The 21657-nt window shown below is 35.6% G+C and overlaps 1 protein-coding gene across 2 annotated transcripts in view; it reads left to right on the top strand.

Annotated features, from left to right (window-relative positions):
• The window catches only part of ASCC3 (activating signal cointegrator 1 complex subunit 3), a 247440-nt gene that overhangs the window by 20702 nt on the left and 205081 nt on the right, over positions 1-21657 (top strand). For both annotated transcript variants that reach the window (XM_015858848.2, XM_015858850.2), the window contains exons 4-5: positions 345-928; positions 21473-21593. In XM_015858848.2, the coding sequence (XP_015714334.1) occupies positions 345-928; positions 21473-21593 (705 nt within the window). The remainder of the gene's footprint in view (positions 1-344; positions 929-21472; positions 21594-21657) is intronic.

Genomic DNA, 21657 nt, shown 5'->3' on the forward strand with positions numbered 1-21657 from the left:
AAGCATTGATTCAACATAGAATTCTTCTGTCTTTAAAAAGCTGGTAAATATACTAGTGTGAATATAAGACATAGGCATGCTTTTGTTCTTACTTGGAAAAATAAGAAAGCACTGGTAATTTTTAATATGAATTTCTAATAAGTAGAAGGCGTAATGAAGACAGATGCTTTACTATTTCATGTATTTTATAATTCAGTAGCTTGCAAGAATTGCTACTTCTTGTTATGGTCGTCATTTCACATCTTTGTTGATGAGACTTGCAAGAAATTGAGTACAGTTATGTTATAAGCAATGAATGAGAATTAGTTTGAAGTGTATAAAATTACATTTGTTTTTGTTAACAGTTGGAGCTGAAAATGGACAAGAAGCAATTGAATGTGGAGCTGTTTTTCTCTTTAAGACATTTTACAGGAAAGAATGTGTTGGTCATGATGAGACAAAGGCCATCAAGCAGATGTTTGGGCCATTTCCATCATCATCTGCTACTGCAGCTTGTAATGCCACATGTCGGATTGCTTCTCACTTCACTGAAGAACAGCTTACAGCCCTCATACAGATGGCTGAAGAGCAAAATGGTGATAACAGAGTGTTCTTCGGTAAAAATATAGTGTTTTCATTTGACATGCATGATTTGGACCACTCTGAGGAGCTGCCTGTAAATGGTGAGGCTGATGCACAAAGAATTATAAGCCTAGATTATAAGAAATTTCTGAATAATCAGCTGGACCATTTAAAGAACTGCTGTGATGAGAAGTCTGATCTCAAGTCTTTGGAAAAAGTAGACGATTCTTTTTTATGGTCTGAAGTTGGAAAGTATCTGAATGAGTCTCAGGGTGGTACCCCTGGAGGACCAACAACAGAAGATCTCTGCTGTACTTTGTATGAGATGCTTGCTTCTCCCAAGAGCGGTGATGAACTTCAAAATGAGGTAGAGTATTAACTATGCTGTATGTATTTGAATGTTCCATAAGTTCCAGACTATTTCATACTGGATTATGTCAACATGCAGATTATGGAAGTGTTATCTGTGCTTTCTTTGTCTTTAGAAAAATTTCATGGCAGCAATCTCAATCCAACAGACAGATGATGGCTACAGAATTAGTTGTTTTGTGAACAGTCTTATTTTTTCTCAATAACAGACAAGCTATTTTATTTATTTATTTATTTATCTATCTATCTATTTATTTATTTATTTTGCTGACTTTTCCTGTACATTATTTCTAAGCAATTGCTCTTTTAAACTACCATATGAACATATAAGAAATTGCAAATCCACACCAAAGAAATCTTTCTGGGGTTGGAAGTAAATGGAAGTAGAAGGTGTGCTGGTGGACTGCATAGGTAGTGCTATTATTTTATTTTTTCAATAAGGAAGTAGATTTATCACAAGAAGAGCAGGGAGAACTTGAGGGGAGAGAACACAGTTTCTGGGAGGCTACAGCTAAAGTAGAAGCTTAGTGGTAGAAAGGGAAGGATGTTTAAATGCATGGATTTGAAGATGATTACAGGAAAGATGAATGCATGGAAGGAGAACACTATTTTTGAATAGGATTGGGAAAGAATTCCTGCTATTTCCCAACCACTTCTGACAAAGTTTCTATCTTACCGACATTGCAGGAAGTATGGTTTTAATAATGATAAAAAAAAAAGTGCTCTTTGTTATTGTATACATGACTTTTTGAAGCTTGTTTAGCAGGACTTCACTTCTTTACTTTTCCAGAAAGGAAAAGATAGTCTCACTTGATTGTCTTGTGAAACTAAATGACAGGTACTGGAGTGTGATTTTCTCTTTGTGTGTCAGATCCCGTTGATGAGTATGGAATGGTAATGATGTGACAAGAACATTATTTAAAAATAGGAAGAGCTCATGAGTAGCTATAGAGCTTAGCCTAATAACCGTCACTGATTTTATTTATTTAGTTACTATTCAATGAAAGTATGCAGGGCATTTCTCAATTCTCATACTCTGTTTCTACTGTATCACTCTTGGGAATGAAATCTTGAGGCTCATGAGAGCATTTCAGTAACAATATCCCTAACTGCTCCAGAATAACTAGGAAGAAGTTTGTTTAGTATCACTTTGGTTATGGTCTCATATTCTCAGAGGCTACATCTCTTTTTCCTGTGAACTCTTGTCATAATTTATCTACAAAGTATTTCTGAATGGTAGTCTGGAGATGTCTATCTCTATTTTCACAATTGCACACAGATACATTATCCCTTTATGGTAAAGAGACAGAGAGAAATATCCTACAGAGATGAAATAACTAGGGGAAAAAACCCTCAGTGGAGCCCAAGTCATGATAAGATCTAGCTTACATTGCAAAAATATAAAAACCTGTCCAATTTATTTATCTCAAGGTGAGGAAAGAATTTGCGAATAAACTTAAGAAACGTTAATGTCACTGACTGTGTTAAATTAGGTGTTATTTTCCAGACAAAAGTTTAAATGCTCTATGAGTGGAACTGGTCTATGATCTGAAACAGGAGAACTATAATGTAAAAAACAAAAACAAACAAACAAACAAAACCAAAAAAAACATTGTAAATAGTTGTTTGCATATTATATGAGTAGTACATATGGATACTTCTCTGTAGGTATGATGTGATACGTTCGTTTGCCGGTAAAGTAAGTTGCACAGAGTTTATTTCTTCAGCTTCTCTGGTCTGCTCTATGACTGTCTATCTCTGTCTCTCTGCATTAAATGACATGTGTGTAAAAATATATATCACAGCTTGAACAGGTAACTAGCCCATGAGAAAGTGTTCATGTTAGCTTGGGAATGTAAGTAAGCTTCCTCTAGCTTCTTCAATTAGCTAGAAGAAACTTGTTTGTGAGAAACTGCTCTGTAGTTGTAAATAAGTATCCTTGTTTTTAATGAATGGCCTTGATAACCCTGATTTGTGATGCTTTACTGTCTCCTATATATATATAGTTCAGGAAGAATATATGTGTGTGTGTGTGGTCATGATACTAAGGGGTGATGGCAGGCATCTTCCCAGCTGGCCACCACCACATGGGCAACCCCAGGGCAGACAGTAATACTACCTTACCACCCTCAGTAATGAGGTGTTGGTGGATAGAGTGTGCTGGTTGCCTACAGTAATATGTACCTCTCTGTTAAAAAAGATGAATATTCACCTGCGCTTAGTTTCTCTTGGGATCAGAAAATCTTATACAGAAGTGCTGGCACTTTTGCATTACAACATGTCTTTCAACTGTAGCACCAGGATTTCCATTAGTTAAATATAATCCAACTGCATTGCAAAATCTCACACTGTGGAAACAGACATTTCCCATTACTTAATTTCTAAATGTAATTCAGAGTTTATCATTCTGAAAACTGATAGTTGACTTCCTTGTCATAAACACCTGAAAGCAACCAGGTGATGATAGTGTAGTAAGAGACCAAAGGTGGGTATGGGAAGTTTGGAGGCGCTGTTGCCTTACTCCAAGGGTCGGAAACATTTGCCTCAAAACAAAGTAGACCTGAAGTCAGAAAAGTAGAGGATAGGGAATATGGATTTGATATGGTCAAAGTAAAGTGGTCAATAGTTGAGCAACATCTCATCCTGTATAGGGAAAAAATATTCCCCTATATAAAACCATTCATTAGTACAGTCATCGTCAGAGCTAGGCGATTATAACTTCATAATTTTAATATTAAAATCAGTCTTTTTCATGCTTCTTCCAGAACTTACATTATGCTAATATATGATTTTACTGTTTTATTAAAACTAGTGTTGTGTGTTAATTCTTCTTCCTTCCATTGTGATGTTTCTGCTTCACTGAATGGTTGTTGTAGGAATAGGCTTTTAGATGGGTTTTCTCCATTCTCTGCTATGTAAAGCTCTGTCATTTCTGAGATTTCTGCCTTTAAGTTCTTTTAAGCTGCATTAGTCACCAGTAGCAATATACAATTATTATTATTATTATTTTTTTTTTTTTTCTTTTCCTCTGCTTGAGTTCATCTATGCTGTTTTGCCCTACTCTAATCTTTTCATGAGTGTCTGCTAATGTGCTTTGTGAATCTAACATGTAAATGCTCTTGGGATCAAAAGCAAGGGGAACTTAACTAATTTGTTCAGTCAGCCATCTGGTAGAAATGTTCTCTGTGTCTACCAGCAGCCTTTCTGAAAGAGCAGAGTGAAGGAGAGCAAAGGCTATATAAAGTTTCACAGGATCTGGAAGGGACCTTTCCTGTCAGTGAAACAATACCTAAATTAAGAGAAGGCTTATTAATCAAAGAATGTGAAAAACTTTGTCCCAGCCTCTTCCTTCCAGAGTGCTTTGTAATCTTGTTGCGTAATTGGTTAAAGCAAACCCTTGTTATCTGATACCTGGTTTTACTAAGGGCTGTTTTTATGGTAACTTTTCCTGTCCTACAGTTGTCCCTTTTCATTTTTTAAACCATTAAACTGTTAAAAAATGACTGTTAAAGAACTTTATTTCCAGACTTAAGCTACTCTTTTTCAACATTGCCTTTCCTTTCATTTATCCTCCAGGCAGTTCCTTGCCAACTTTTCATTACTGTATTAGTGCTCATCTTCATGAACTTAACAATTACCCATGTGGAATGCTGCATTATTTTAAAAGAAATCCGGATGTGAGACAACTGTTATTTACTTTCTAGATTAATGAAGTGTTAGACCAACTGATGTACCTCTAATAAGCTCATGCTGCGTTTATGCGATTTTCCATTTATCTGCATCTCTGATTTTTTTCTTTTCCAAATATCTCCTTTTTTTTTCTTTTTTTTTTCTTTTTTTTTTTTTTTTTTCCTCAAATCATATGTATTCACAGTCTTGTTACACTTGTAGCTGTATTCTTCCTGAACTGTCACAGAATCACAGAATGACCCAGGTTGGAAGGGACCTCAAGGATCATGAAGCTCCAAGCCCACTGCCTGGCAGTGCCACCAAACTTCCATGTTTACTAGATCAGGTTGCCCAGGGGAACTAAAAGTTTCCTTGTCACTTTCTGAAGATTTCTGAACGATTATCCTGTACTCAGGCTACAAGGATGGGGAACTGTTTGGTTTCTAGCTTTGATGTGATCACTTTTATGTCCATACTTCCTTCTTTTTAACTACTGTATTCTTTAATGCAAAATCAGAAAAATTTCTTTAACTAGAGATGAATTGCAATTTTAAATTTCAATTAAAAGTAATGAAAATAACAGTTTGGTAGTTAAGACTTGGAAGGGAAGTAACCAACATTCAAAATTTCCCTTTCAAATGGGTAATCTGTGCTCTGGTAAGAGACCCAGTTAGTGAAGTCAGCAGGAGAACAGAATGGTAAACAGGCCTGGAGACTTTTAAAGCTGAAAATGCTTAAATTGTTCTCTGATGTGGAGATACATGCCAATAAGGAAAAGAAATACAGGAGTTGATAGGGTGCTTCCCTTCACCCATCCTGCAATAATCTTTTAAGTTGCTTTCGCAGTCTACTCAGACAAATCTAGTATAGCGTCACCACTTCCTGGAAACTTGGACCGTTCCTTATGAATAGGAAATTTCCATATAAAGCTATTATTAGGTGATAATTACTGTGTTTAAAAACAAAAACAAAAAAGAAAAAGCGAAAAGATATCCACAGCTGTAGAGTTTCTTCAGGTTAGGCAAACTTGGATGTAAATGTGTGTTTTCCCTTTTCCACTCCTGCTTTTCAACATTAGCGCTTGTCACTGTATTACTTAGACTACTCTAATTTCTCAAACTTCTTTTGATGAAATTTATATGAATGAATGAAATTTTATGTCTAAAATCTGTGTATTTCAGCCTGCAGTGGTGACTTTTTTTTAGCATTTCTTCATGTTTAAACTGAAGTACAGTGGACAAATCTTGCACTGCAGGTTGGAAATCTGAGGGCACATCATTCGTGGTAAACTGTGATTGGTCAGTTTCGTTAATTCTGGTCAGAAAAAAGAAGCATAGTCAATGCGTCATATATTTTGTTGTGGTTTTTCTTTCTAGAAGCCCGTTAGTTACCACTGTTTTTTGTGCAAAAGCCTCTGTTTGTGGTGTTTTGTTCTTTTTTTTTTTTTTTTAATCTTTTTAATATTGGCTACTGAATGAATTTCTGATATGCATACTCATATTGTGTACTTCATTACTCTATAAAGTGATTAGTTGTGAAAAGAGATGAGATTCTTTAAAGTTCACTGGATAATCTTCATTACTGTATTTGCTGTATTCCCTCACAGTACTGCAAGGAAAAGACATTTTGTGGAGCTGTCTAAATTTCATTTTCAGCTATCATGACTTTTCAGAAAGTCCTGTAGTTCTTGGATTACTGTCGCTTCCTGTAGCTGATGCAGTCTTATCTTATTTGATCAAAGCTTCCTTCCTTGCTTCCCAAAACTGAAGTTACAATTGAAAAGTAATGCTGCATATAATATATATATATTATAGTCTGGCCATTACAAAAGGTGCATTTGGAGTGACTTGCATTAGTTGTTGCCCTTTATTTTGGAGAATATATAGTTGTTTTTTTATTGCTCTGCTTTGAGTAGCAAGGTAAGTAAAAATGGTAGACTGAAGTTCGGTGTGAATATATTCCGGAATGAGTCCAGTGGAGTGACACAGGGTTAAAAGACTGGTGTATCTGGTGCATGAGGAGACCTCAAAGAGATGGGGATGGTCAGCCTGGACAGAGAAAGATTAGGGGGATGAGAACAACTTCATTTGGTGTTGAGAGGTAAAGTAACTGGAGCCAGACTCTTCTCGGTGATATCTTGTGGTGGAGCAATGGACATTAGCTGAAATACAGAAAATCCCATGTAAACATCAGGTTTTTTTTCCATCTGAATGTGGGCCAGAAGATGGAGTCTCCGTCCCTGAAGTTTAGGTGATCCTTGGAGGTTCCTTCCAACTTCCACCTTTCTGATTTTCTTTGGTTTTAGTTGAAGAAATGCAAGTCACTGGAGAAATGTTTTCATAGCGTCATATAGTCTTTTGAAGATCAGAAACCTCTTGTTTTGTAACAGATTTCTCATTAGTAGAATCACTTCTTAAATGAATGGAGCAAACCTTTAAAGTACTTATATTTTAACCTTATGAGTAAATTAATGAATTATAATGTACAGGAAATAAATAATCCTTGTATGGCAAGTATTTGCAATTACACTGTAAAGTGACCTTGATTTCAGATGTGTTAAATTGGTCTCCTAAACTAAGTATCCATAAATAATGGATGTTTGTTATTCAGGGAAATCACTCATTTTGTTTCCTGAAATAAAAAGGGATTTGTAATGGTTGGTTTTCTCGTATGAGAAAATTAATACAGTATTAATTTATATGACCGAATTTCTAATATCCTTTAAAAGCCTAACATTATTTATGTGAGCATTTCAATATTTTTTTGTGTGTGTAAGTTAAGACAGATGTAACATTGTGAAATCACACTGAAATACAATTCAGCAAGAAAACATGTTGTACAGTTTGAAATGCAAACCATCAGGCTTACATATACTTACTGCTTAAGTGAATGGAAGTGCATATGTAGCTTCACGTAAAATCACTTTATACTTACAGAATAAGACAAGCCAGTGTGCAGATTTTATAGTGATTTAATGTGCTTTTTGTCAGTAGGATGCACTACGAGCGCTCTTCTCTGTATTTGCTGATTTCTTGCTCTCTCTGAAATACTTGCTTTCAAGTGCAGTAAGAGTTTTAGCATTAACATTTTATAAGTAAAAGCTATATGTTCTTGCGCTAGTTAAAAAACAGTAACCTATATATATATATAACAGTAATCTATATATATATATATAATAAGTAAACAGTTGACCTAAGAAAGACTCAATGGTTATTTTTAAGCCTGGATTCAGGTTAATAATTTAATTCTCAAATCTGTATTGCAACCTGAGCAGTATGAATATGTAATTCATGTTAAGGGAGCTCTGACCTCTTCACAGTTTGTGTTATAATAGTGACTGTAAAAAATGCTTTCTTGTTTCATTTGTTGTGGACTTGTGTGACACTTAAGGGCTGGTTTTGAAATCGCACTTCTGGTGTACTATGCAGGCTCCAAGAAAGAAGCTTTAGAGAAAAATGCTGAGCAATCAGCTTTGCACTCAATATTTGGCTAATGCTTTTTATAGGCTTGGAGTGCAAGCAGAGTTTGATTTGTACATGCTGTGTGGACATTGCCTTGACTACAAACTTAGCTTCCCCATCAGAAAATGCACATTGTGACAGTGAAGCATCAGCTTTTTGCTGCTTGCTGGAGTGAAACTGTCAGACTTAGCAGTGCTTGGCTCTTACAAATATCAAACATGAATGTTTTGCCACTGGAAGTCGCTTGTCACAAGGTTGATGCACTGGAATGCTAGTGTTTGGTGCTCCCAGAAGGTTCTCAGTTCCCCATCTAAGCCAGAGCCTGGCTTTGCTGTGTGAGCTGCCTCTCCTGTCTTTGTGACTGGGACTCCAGCTGCAGCTCTTTGTGCTTCTTTGAGGCAGAACCAGAGGTGCTCTGAGTCCATGCTCATGGCAGCTGTTTTCCTAGAGAACTCTGTTACCAAAAGGAGATTGAGTATTACTCAGGGCTGATAGAATAGCTTCAGTAAGCAACCTGCACAAAATGTAGTGGAAAATAGTTTTTGAAATATAATGTGTTGCCTAATGTGCTAAGGCATAAGTAAGCAGTACAGTGTGTTAGTGGATGAGAAGTTCAAATGAACCAGGAACTACAGTGAGTGGGAAAGTGGCTGACTTGATTGTCCAAAGTGTAGGAAAGAAGAAAAGTGAATATGTTTCGAAAACTGAGCAAAGCTTTAAAGCAATGAAAGCTGATCGTTTGAGGTGTGTAATAGCAGACAGAAAGCCTCAAGCATAAAGTCTTAGCATCATTAAAATAACTTGGATGTTTGTTCTCCATTTGAAACAGTTTTGATTTTTATTACTTGTGTTAGTACGTACTTAAGTTTTTACCCACTCTTCCAAAGTGATTCCTGGATTGTTTGTGCGTGTATAGCTGTTCTATTTCATTCAAAGCCAGCAGAGTAACATCAATACAAAATTTGGGTTTCACTAACATGTATTTCTGTGTGCCTTGAGAAATCTTACCTTTGTTTTTTTATGAGACCTTCCAACAGAGGAATTGGTTCTGTGGAAAGAGATTCACTAGCTAACTCTCAACTGGTTTTAACTATTAACACAGTAAAATTAAGGGTTAAACTTGAACAAGCAGATGTAGTAATAAATACATAAGACTTGTAATAAAAATTTACTTTTTATTCAAAATGGAAGAGTGAGTTAGGTTACAGTAATGATTTCTATGTTGTAATAATATAATATATATAATAATATAAGCTAATTCTAGATAGAGCAGCTGAATACATGTATATATGGGTAGCTTCTCGTGAGCTATCATATTCTCTACTTCACTTATCATAGGAGACAATGGATGTTCTTTAACATCTTTCAAATACATACATGCATGTGTGTATATATAAATCTGTATATAGTCACATACATAGTACTATCTTATATTAATCAGCAATATTTATTGAAGTTCAAAGCTTAGTGAGATTAGATTTGTGGAGACCACTTGTAGAAATGGCAGAAAAAAAACCACTGAGCTTTTTTAATGTAGAAGTCATTATAAAATCTTTCCTTACTATCGTTAAATTTAGGTTCATTAAAAATGAAAATTACTGAAGCTGGTTGAGTGAATGGATTTGCAGGAAGAATATTTTTTTTTTTCAGTAGCAGAATTTCTTGTCACTGAAAGTGGCCAAATTAAATATCCTGACATGTCAGTTAGATTGACTCCATAAATAATACTGTAGATGCTGAAGGCATAAAAAACAACTGTGTTGTTTAGGCTGAACGTACAAAGAGATCAAGGTCTGCATGTTTATATTTCATAGTAAGGACATTAATTGTAAGCACTGCCAGTCACTTTCTGTGTTATAACTGTATTTCATTTCTGATGGGGGGCAGAGAATGTGTTAATGATAGGGCACCACCTGTTGGTAGAGAGAATGATTTTATCAGATGAATTCAATGTTGCTACATATAGGAGGTGCTAAAAAATAATTGGAAAAGTGTTTGCAGGAGGTGAGTTGTGCAGAACGTAGCACGTGGAATAAAACTGAGGAAATGAAATGTGAAATAAATAATTGCCAGTCTGGCTTGATGAAAAGTAGCAGTAATATAAACATATTTAGTGTGGGTGTAATGCATCAAATGGGCTGCAGCTTACAGGAAAAGGCACTCGGATGGAGGAGACAGCAGTGTACTGACAGCATAATTCGAACGTTTTGTAAATACTGGTTGTTCTTACTAGTGAGGTGAGATCTCAGCAGGAGTTTCAGTTAGTGTTCAAATTCTGTTCCTCTCATAGCTTTTGCAATAATAGCAATTTTCATTATTAACTAATGCGCATCATCATCAACTCAGAACTATCAGAGCAATTGTGTGGTCTGTGTGAGATGGTCTTCAAATCCAAAACCATAAAGTTTGATTATATTCTCAGTTAATATTATGACCAATTTGATATTTGAAAATCATTGTGTTAATGCACTGGCTTTTTAAATACTGCACAGACAGCTTCCAGATGCTATAAATTTTCTGCTCAATTTGGATATAGAAGTTCAGTTGCCTGTGAAGGTTTTAAGCAAATGTGCTGAGAATCAGGAGTAATTATTTCAATAAATTTTCAATATTCATTTTTATGTAGGCCATAGCTAAGACTCCCAGTATTGCTTAGTAATGGAAATTGATGTCACATAGTTTCTTCTATTCATACTAATTTTTCATTGTTATTAAGCCATTTATCTTTTAATTTGGTGCCCTAGTATTAAACAAAGTCCAAAGTGGTGGTTAAATTGTTATCTAAAAACTGCACTTTGGTTGTTTGAGATAGCTAGCTTATGTTGACTTCCAGAGATGTTCATTTTTTGCTCTTGAAGACTTCTTCAACCAACCCTAATAGTGATTTGTACTAATCTACTAGCAACTGTAAAGTGAGCTATCTATTTAGGAAATCTACCTAGGGTTCTTTTGTGAGTGCTCACAAATGACTATGAATCTCCACCTTCTGTATAAGTTTAGAGTTATTTTTTTAGAAAATATGGAGCAAATAATAGCTAGTAATTTTTCCAAGTCCCTTTGTATTTGGAACATAGTAAAGGACAGGAATAAATTTTTAAACAGGAGTGAATTTAAAATAATTTTTAATAGCTTAGATTACTACTTTCTGTTACTGCTACTGCTATCTTTTTTGTCTTCGAAGGCTGTGAGAGTTTTGCTGGGGAGCTTCACTGAGGACAACCTCCATTTAGTTTACTGTTGTGTTTCTTCCATTAATACAAGTTAATTTGTTTGTTTTGTCATCTTAAAAACCATCACAGAGAAGTTTAGTATAGGAATTTCTTTGCAAAGCAGAAAATAATCAAAGTGCAATCTGTCTTTCCTATAAATTTATTAGTTAAAATTCAATAGAAGCAGTAGTTCTGTTGGGAAGTCGCATTATACATCACATGTAAATTTTGGATATGATATTTTGTTGAAGTAACTCAGTCTGTATTTTCATCACTGTATCATGACCCTACAACAGTATCTTCTAATTTTGTCTGAACATGTACTTCTGCATCTGAGTTATTTTCAGATCAACCTGTCTCATAAAATGTATTTGCTTTTAAGCATCAAAGTGGCTCTCCCTTTTGTGCAGTAAAAGGGCATTCTAGCCCTAACAAATTAGCATATCACAAAATTTATTCCCTGTTCACAGAGAGCAGTGTACCCATTATGAGAAAGTACATGCATATATGGATCACCCCTGTGGTGTTTTATCTTTATCTTATCATCAAAGCTTCTAACTTGGTTTGACTCTGGCTTTTCAAGCTCCTAGTCTTTTCTTTAAAGTTTTATTAAATTTACTAAGCATTTTGCAATGCTTGGGTGTCGTTATTCTTGACCATAATAAAGCTTATCTGTTCACCTCTGATACAGAGAAAATAACCTAGTTGTTTTTGATACAGTTTTCTCTTTTTCCAGTTTCAGCCTTCTCTTTGAAATCAGTCTGAAGTATACAGCTCTGTTGATGCCCAAGAACTGTTGAAACCTCAAGGATGACAGGAAACTGTCTTTTTGTAAAAGCAGGGCCATGCTGTCTTCCTTCATAAGAAACCAAACTCAATAGAGTTGGAGTGCTGTTTTTTGAGTACAGAACATAAGAAATGATTAAAAAGACACCGTGAGAGCCAGGAGATGCTAGGGTACATCCTGGTAATAGTAGCTGGTTGATCTCCTTCCTGTCAGTAACTTTTCCTATCAATTCATTTACTTTTGTGAAGTTTTGTACTGTGAGAGAGCTTGTTGTATCTCTGAGGTAGCATGACGCTTGATCTATTCATGGTAATTTTTGTATCAGCTTAAATATATCATTAAACATAATGAGATTTTCTTCTAGAACAAGCCACCCTGTAGTTGATATGATTTTTGCTTTTTCAGTTTCTTTTCATGCTGAGGTGTTCTTTTCAAATACAAATGGAGACATAAGGACCCACAAGGTCTGCAAGACATGGTCAGTTGGAGCCCAGAAGATTAAGGCTGATCTTGTTAACTAGATACAACATTTTATTCTATCAAATCATTTTATATTTTTAAAACTGACAGTTGAGTCTTAAAATTCATGTATGCGGATTTCTTGTGGCTCTTAGTATTCCATATTTCAATTTTCCCGTGCCCACAGGGGGTGTTGCTGGCTGATGGAGTTTGTGCTGGTGCTCACTGGTGGTGTCTGCAAGCACTGCTGTGCTCACAGTGCGTTCATTCACAGGATGAAAAGGCATGAAGAGCGATGGTTTGGATCAGTCTCCTTACAGGCTACTTACCGTGTTTGAAAATTTCTATTTGTTGAATTTGGAAGTTACCCAAGGCTCAAAACCTGCTTGGTAGTTCACTTGAGGAAAATAACACAGTGATTGTTTTGTAGGCTTTTTTTCCATGGAAAGCTAGGCTTAAAATTCATCTTTCTTTAACTGAAGCACTTATTTCTTGCGCGCATCTAAAATAACCCCAAAAGCTGTGTTTCAGGTAAAATCTTGTCTTTTTTGGCTTCTTGCCCACTTGGGCACATTGCAAGGCTGGTGCTGGAGAGCAGAGCCTATAGCTCACCAGCATCAGGAGGGGTGTATGGTCTTTCACAGCACAGCCCAGAGGGAGCTTACAGGGATTGTCAATGTTCGGTGGATAATATTAAAGCTGAGACTTCACTATTATAATTGTGAGGGAACTAGATTTTGGGATTAGAGTTGTTTGTCACTCTTTGACGTTCGCTTCTGCTAAGCATCATGAGATAGGTGCTCAGCTTTTTGGTGTATTCTTGTGTATTGTGACTATATAATGATAGCAGAAGTCTCGGATGACCAATAGATGATTCTGTGGTCAGTGACTCTGTTGGTTTTGGAGTTTTCTCTAAGAATATTTGCTCTGTCCCAACTGCAACCACTTTATATGTACATTGAATCCTCAGCTCTAAAGAAAAAAAAGAATGTTTTGCAAATTTTCTAATTCAGAAGCTTCAATAAATGTAAATTTTCTGTTAATTAAATTCAGGTATATTTTATATACATGCATACATATACATATGTATATGTATATATACATACATACATATACATATGTACATATTATATATGTATATATAATATATAATATATATATATATATATATATATATTATTTTACTTGGGTATCTAATTTGGTTGTTTTCAGTATAGAATGAAACAAGCATCTGCTTTCTCCTTTTAAAATTGCACTGTCTTGGGACTTTTTTTTTCCTCTCTGGGAGAACGTGGATTTATATTACTACAGTAGTAATGCAAGCATCTGTGTAGCATCTTTACAAATAATCAATCATTCAGTAATTTCAAATGAGCCTGTAGTTTTTAGAAATGGCCCCTGCTGCTCGTTCTTGGAGAAGTATCAAATGCAGTGATTAGCTAATTTTAGGATTTATTTTATTTTTGGAAATTGATAAATAGCTGATCCCAAAATACCTCTGTGGATAGATAGATACTAGCTTATGGAATCCTATAACAGCAGGCATTTCCATACTGAAATTGGTCTTCAGGGCATGCTTTTTAAAAGACATGTCAATAGTCTGCCATTTGTAGTTTTTCAACAAATATTTTAGAATTATGCTATCCCAAGTTATGCTATTTTTTAAGTAAAAACATTTAGGAGGTATCTAGAACAAGAACAAAAAGGAAATTATATAAATAAGACAACAGTTTTAGGCTTATTTAGGTGTATTGAAATATACTGACAATCTGATGGTGTCTTTTTTTTATTTATTCCTTTCTAAAAGAAAAATAATGACTGTTCTTTTTCCCTGTAGCTGATCAGTTTCAGTGTTTTAACTTTACATTTCAATTTGATTTAAAAGAAATCTCATCCTCCTAATGCCTGGTACCTGTAGTCTGTGAAATTACCATGTTGTGTTATTCCTTTTTGATTTTTTCTTCCATGCTTTTCTACAAGTGTGTAGTGGAAATGAAATTGTAGTTTGTTCTTTGGAAACTGAAATACAAAAATATGAGGGTAAGGCCAATGTACTGAAGAGAGGCTGTATTGTAAAGAAGAATTGGTTTTATATTTATTTCCACTTAGAAATTGTATTGCTGGTCTAAAAATGTCTCATGAATAAGACCACCTTTCTACCACATCTTGTGCCCCGGTGGCGCAGTGGTAGGAATGCCGCTTTGCAACACCGGGGCCCGAGTGTTCGAATCCCCTGAGGCGCAAGTGGTAGAAGTGCCGCTCTGCAGCACAGAGGCTCGAATCCTGGGGGTTGGACTCGATGATCTCTAAGGCCCCTTCCAACCCGAAAGAGACTATTACTATTACTATCTTGTTACTCTGCAAGTTTGTAAACAAGAAAAGTAACAATAAGTTGAATGTTAAACAAGAATGTCCGTTATCTTTGCACATATCTTTCCCATTGTCAGTGTGATACAAAAACCTTTCCATCAGCTTTCTTAATCAGCTGTGTTCTGTCGTATAAACAAGAAATTCATTTATTACTTTTATTTTAATGGATTTCTTAGAATTTTGCTGTTATTTTTAATCTAGTTTCCAACTTTGTATTTAGTTTATTTTTTTTATTCTGAAAATCCACTGAAGGTGAAATCCAAAAATTCGAACCTGACTCCTTTCATGTAGAGGCTTTTGTGACAAGTGGGAACTTTTCTTTCTTCCTTATGAAGCTGGCACTTAACTTTGCTTGAGGCTGTCTGACCAGTTGTTTGTTGTCCTGTGAGCATGGCTGCCCACAGGCATGTTGTTCTGTCACTTCTAATCCCAGTGATCCCTGAGTATTTTGCACCCAAGCAGCCTCTCAGCAGCTCATCTTCAAAGCATTGGAAGTGCTCATCCATGTTCAGTTCTGATTCAGGCAGTTAGGCTGAGCTTGCTCAGACTATGCAGTTCTCTTAGGTGGAAAGGATTGGTATAATTAGAATATCGTTTCCATATGGGTGGAATTAGTGTCCTAGGCTGTATACTCAAAAAAATAAGTCTTTTGTTATTTAATCCAGACAGCTTTTGCAGTAAGCCTGCAGTCCAAGAACGCTGTTGGAGCTTCCCTATACTTCTTTAAATAAAGAATTTATTTCAGTAACTGAGTTGTTTCTGGAGCTGAAGAAACTTGAGACCATGCTATGGACAGGATTCTTGCAAGTCTTTTCAAAAATTTACCTTGTAAAACAAAATCATTTTGCAAACAAGCACTAAATGCAGGTGTAGCAATTAGGTATGTGCGTGGTACTGCATAACTTCGACCAGTTGTTAACCTATACATGTAGGGAGCTGCATAGGATATGCACTGGTTGGTATTCTGTTTTATTTATTGGTACAGACCCACATAGGTTGGAGGCTTCAGCAGGGCAATAAGATCCTTCCTGGTCTGTTGTTTGCAGTTGAAAATAAAATACTTTCTGTGACTTTTAGGATTCCCTCCCACCTCACAGAAGGTGCAGAAATCAAGAAAATGCCCTTGTGTGGGAGATAAGTTGATACACACAGTGTTCACTGTTCTCTACCTCATATTTGAGGTCAGCATAAGGAGATAATTATTCTAAGACCCCTTCTAAATTTCACCTTGTAAAACTGTAACACAAATATTACTTTTAATATTACAGTAGTTAAAATCATGCTGCAGTACTGAACTAGCAGTTCAACAGTAAGGATGGACTTTCTATAGCTAAGACTGACCCCAAAATAATTTCCTTTATATGTACCATTGGGATTCAGCTCCTTGTTTATTATGTGCCCTGGTGGATAGACTGCTTCCTGCAGATCTTTTGTATCTGTCTCCTTGCCTTTTCTATATAACTAGAGTTTACTCAGTAAAAATTATTAGCATGGGGACCATGCCTCACCATTCTAATGCAGTGTGACACATCTTGTCTTCTGGTTCCTAGATTGATTACTTACCACAATTTCTTCCAGATATTAAGACTGCGCACATAAAATGAAATTTAAGAAATCATTCAAACGAATGAGAGTGACCATGTATCACATCATCTGTGTATTCATGGTCACTGAGTAGTAGCTGAAGTCATCTGGTACTTTTATTGAAGACATTCAGGGTTGCCTTTTGGGCACAATCTGTTCCTGCTTCAAGGGACATAATAGTTTGGCTGGTGTTCAAGAAAATGCTGACTGACACACAACCTCTCCAATTATTGACTGCTGTCTAGTTTGCCTCATAATAACTTAATAAAAAGGTAGCTGAGAATATTTGCTAAATTCCTTTGCCTCCTCTCAGGATCTAGGATACTGACATTTCATGCCAGAATAATGTATAATAATGTATATAACGTGATGTGGTAGCAACTACATGGGCTACAGAATTACACCACTTTGTGCCACTTCCTCTTAGAGACATACAAAGTTTTCCAAACAAGACTATATGCATCTCTTTTTCCTATTAGGCTGTGCAGAAAGGCTTGTGTTCTGAATATCTGTAATCTGAGACCTGCACCCAACCTTGTTTAATATATATATATTTTTAAATGTAGCTTGCAATGCTACTTAGTATCTAATCTTCTTTAATGCAGGCTCAAGAAGTTACTAACAGCATTCAGGTTATGGGCTTAAAATGCCAGAACCAGGTCCACTATTCAAACCCACACTCTTTGTTTCCATCATCGATTTCTTTTTTGTCCCTTTGTTGGGATGAGCAATCAAGATAAGTAGAGAATAAGCAGAATTTACTAGAAATAATTATGAGACTAGGAAAATACTTAAGAGAACTTGCTGTTACTTTAGTTATTTCTTCATTAAAATATGCCATTATGCTGTCATCAACATAGTCCTCAGTTTTGCTGTCCTCCTAAGATTTATGATTTCTAGTTGGCATTTGAATGCTAAAAATTTTATCCTGCGGGTTATTAGAATGGATATGACCCTTCTAGCACCTGGGTTTGATTAATGGAGAGCATTTAATTTGGAAGCAAACATAGTAATTAGCTTCTTAAAGTATATAAATTGTGAGGAGTAGAACATATTTTTTCAACTTTTTATTCTCCACCCTTATTCTAGAATCAAATATTGTGTCTAAAATCTTTTTCCTAACAGTAATCTCTCTTGAGAGGCAAGCAGAAGGAATATTCAGCTTTTTCAGTTGATTTCTGTGTCTAATTTTTTCATTCTTTCATGATGAAATGTAAGTTCAGTGCTATGAATGATTTTAGCAGCAAGAATAAAATGAGCCTGTTCTATGGGAGAGTCTTTGTGGCTTTTTTTTTTTTTTCTTTAATATTAAAATTCATTGTAAACGCTTATCTTGTTCCTGTATTCCAGGCATGAAGATGTTGTAGGCAGGGGCATAAGGAAATAGCAGTTAACTGTGAAAGAACAATGAATGGATCATGATTCTATGAATTCATGTTTCTTAGCCCTCAAAAAAGCTAATAAAATCCCTAAATGCTTACCCTCTGCAGTTTGAGAGCAGTTCCTAACATTAAAGATGTAGAGAGCTGAGATGGCAAGCCTCATTAAAAAAGAATGAGAGGAAACTGTCAGGACTCAAGCCGGTGTTGAGCCAGGCCCCAGTCACAGTAGCCTGTCCATTCGTTGTCCTCCTTTTTGTGAAAAGGGACAGAACTAGTGCTCTCCAGTTTCTCTTTCTTGCAACAAAATGATTAATTTTTGAACTGATCAATGTCTATAAATATCTAAGGTGCAGGAGGCAAAGGGATGGGGCCAGACTCTTTTCGGCATTACATGATGATGGGACAAGGGGAAATGGCCGCAAACTGAAGCATTAGAAGTTCCGCACAAACGTGTGTAAGATCTTCTTGGGGATTTTTTAATGTTTACTAAGTACTATGGGTATAGTGGATTTTTCTGTTTTGCAACTGGTTTAGCCATTCCAAACTTTGTCAATAATCTTGATGTATACCATAAAAAATGAAAACAAACAAACAAACAACAACAACAACAAAAAACCCAACTACTATAGATACGAGGTGGTCTAGCAAAAGGGCACTTTGTTTCTTGAACATATGTTGTCTCTGCTATGATGCTCCTTCTCTCCTACAAGATGGTTTTCATTCAAAACAGCTCCTAGTTTTCTCTTTTCTGCTCTTTGATTTAAGCAGTCACTCTGTCGCAATGAAGTGTAAGAGCTTTCCAGTGTAAGATTGATAGCAGCAGTGAGGTGGTTACTTTGCGCAAATTTTGACACCTCTTTCCGTCTTGAGTAAGATAAACTGTGTTGTGTTTTTTTAAACTCGTGTTTGCTCGTTAGACTTCGATCAAGATTACTTGAGTAGTGTGATTATTAAAAAAGAAGGCAAATTTTCTGTTTTATCTGAAGATGCCAGACTCTTCATTCACTTGATTGAAATTGGATCCAAGAAGTAGTGTTTATTTCCTCTCCAGCTCATAAATCAATTTTCATGAGTTACCTTGAGGTTCTGTTGTTGTTTAGATCCTTAATAGTGACTATCATCTTCACATTGTTTTTTGCTTAGTTAGTTACATTGGGAATAAGATTTAAAGACTCCAACAAGTATCAGAAGTTTTTCTGGAATGGCAGAAAGTCTTTTGAACGGACTTTGACTTGTTATTGAAAGTCTAAGCAAGCAAGAAGATAGAGAATCTTTGAAACAACAGGATTCTGTGCCAGTTCTTAATACCTTAATTAGAAAGCAGTGATTTACTCCCTACCGTATGAATACATCTGGTAATTAATAAAATGTTGGCCTCACAGACTAGACCTCAAGTTCCTTTATTTCTGCTCTTTGCCATTTCTTTCTATCATTGTCACCATTTCTACCATCAATGGTAGATGGTGTCAGATGCGTAGCTTAATTGCCATGTCCTAGATCTTACCCTTACCTCTTGGTTTAGCTTTTCATGATTGTGTCCTACCTATGATCTCTGGCAAGCTCCCAGAGGGGGTGAGACAATTTATCAGTCAGTAAGAACAGGTCATTGTTGCTGGTTCTTCTATATTGTTTCCCTTCTTTTCTCTGTTTTGGACAATGATCTCAGTTTGACTGAACTGTTTAAAATGTTCTCAAAGCCTCCCTCCTTTTCAGACAGTAGGAAGCCTTGCTAGATTATATAGACTGTTCTCAAACTGCTGGTAGCAAATTAGTACTACATTCTGTTCAAAAATCAAGAAGGCAAAATGAAGTGAATTTTATGTAAATATTGCAGAGACTGTCACGTGTTTGGTTCTGTTTGACCAGTGAACTGGAGGCTAGGATATGTCTTTGTATCCCTAGTGAGCTAGGGGTTCAAAAGAAGAGCACTGAAGTAAAGTGAGAAGTGCTGTCTTATTGTAGTACCTGTCTCTGGCCCTGAAGTATAATGTGGCATGTAACTTTACTGCTTATTTGCACTGTTCTACTATTCTGACCAGTTCAAATAGCTTTTTTGAGTGTATATTGGGAAAACAGCTGTGGAAAGAGGCTTTTCTCTTTGAAAAACTATCTCAGGTATGTCAACTAAGAAAAACGTATTTTGTAATGGATCCTTTTATAGTTTATTTCTAGTCATAGAGATACTTTGAAGTCCTCTACAGAGCTGTAGGTCTATAATCATTGTTTTAGGAATAATGTATTGCTTGACTTTTTTTATTTTTATGATTAATTTTTATTTATTTATTGTCAAAACAGTAAGTCTGAATATGCACACACTGTGTGTGTTTCCTTGAATATTTCAGCTCAGATCTGGATGAATTTGAAGCCATCAGATTTCCCTGTCCTGATCATATTCTGTAATTGAGAAAACAGTAGCAAAATTTGTATTTGGTTCTTCTACCACGAAGTTATTTCAAACTCTTTTTGGGTTTTAAATTAATTTTTATTCTGCCATATACATTACAAAATACTTGTTCTTCAAATTTACTCGTACTAGCTTGCTGCTTTCTTTTTTGATATATAAACAAAGCCCTCTTATGTCTTTATCTGAAGTTGAAGAAAATGTAGCAGTAAAGTGACAGAGAATAGCTATGTAAAAGACAAGAATTAATGATGATTGTTAGAGAAGGCTGGATAAAAGGAAATCCATTATAGTTTGAGATCCTTGTCAACAAAATTGATGTCTAGCCAGCAGTTTAATGTCCTGTATTTTTGCACTGTTACTCTTATCCAAGTGGAGGATTTTCTGTTTGACCACATTTGTTGCATTCTTTTCATAGATATATATATTTTTTCCAGACTAATTCTTCAGTTTCCAGTAGGTAGTTACTTTAATAAAAGAAATACAAAATTTTATAAATTTCATGACATCACTGTACAAAAACATGACTGATGTTTTTCTCAGAAATCCTGAGGGTTAGGAGTAACACTTTTTTTTCCTCTTTACTGTTAAATAGCAACCTATTTTTGAAGTCCAGTTTGGACTGAAAAAGAGGGATCACAAATCTGCTGCCCTTGACACTGTTCAACATTTTGCAAATATGTAAGAAGCAACATAACACTATTTCCTAGACGGCAGTAATCAGGCGGCCACAGCAAAACTGTCTAAGGAGCTAGCAAATGAAATACAGGATAGTAAGAAAACCCTCTCCTTTACATGGTAGGAGCAGAAATATTTGAGTCCTACAATGCTGAAGTTCTACTCTTTCATAAAATGATAAATGGAAATACATCATAAATATAAGAAAAATGCGTAACATTTAGTCTTGAGTTGAATTTTATGTAGGAATCTTAGCAAGAGATTATATTTTACTTAATACAGAAGATCAACAGATTTTTAAGTCTTTCAGCTGAAAACTTTTTATGACAGAGAACCTGGTTGAATGCTAGTGATGGTGCCTTTTGGGCTGAATTGGTTGGAGTTGAAAGTCTTTAAAATCGCTGTTAACATCCTGTAACAGGGATGGAATTTCTGCAGCTTTATTAGTAATTTGTAATTTTGTTTAAAAATTTATTACAATTAAAATTGGTTATTTGTGATTCTGTGCTAATTTGCACAATGTCTTATGACTTTCTTTGTAGCTATTTGAACTGCTAGGCCCGGAAGGTTTTGAACTTATAGAGAAGCTCCTACAGAACAGGTCTGTGATTGTGGAAAGATCTTTGAGTTGTCAAAATGATAACAAGTTCCAGATTCTGCAAGGTAAGTAATTATAAAATACCTCCTTGGTAATGGTGGGGTGTTATATCAGAGTAAATAAGCCTAT

This window comes from Coturnix japonica, chromosome 3 (genome assembly GCF_054131305.1).
Source record: "Coturnix japonica strain WE chromosome 3, WE-NBRP24, whole genome shotgun sequence".
Taxonomy (NCBI): domain Eukaryota; kingdom Metazoa; phylum Chordata; class Aves; order Galliformes; family Phasianidae; genus Coturnix; species Coturnix japonica.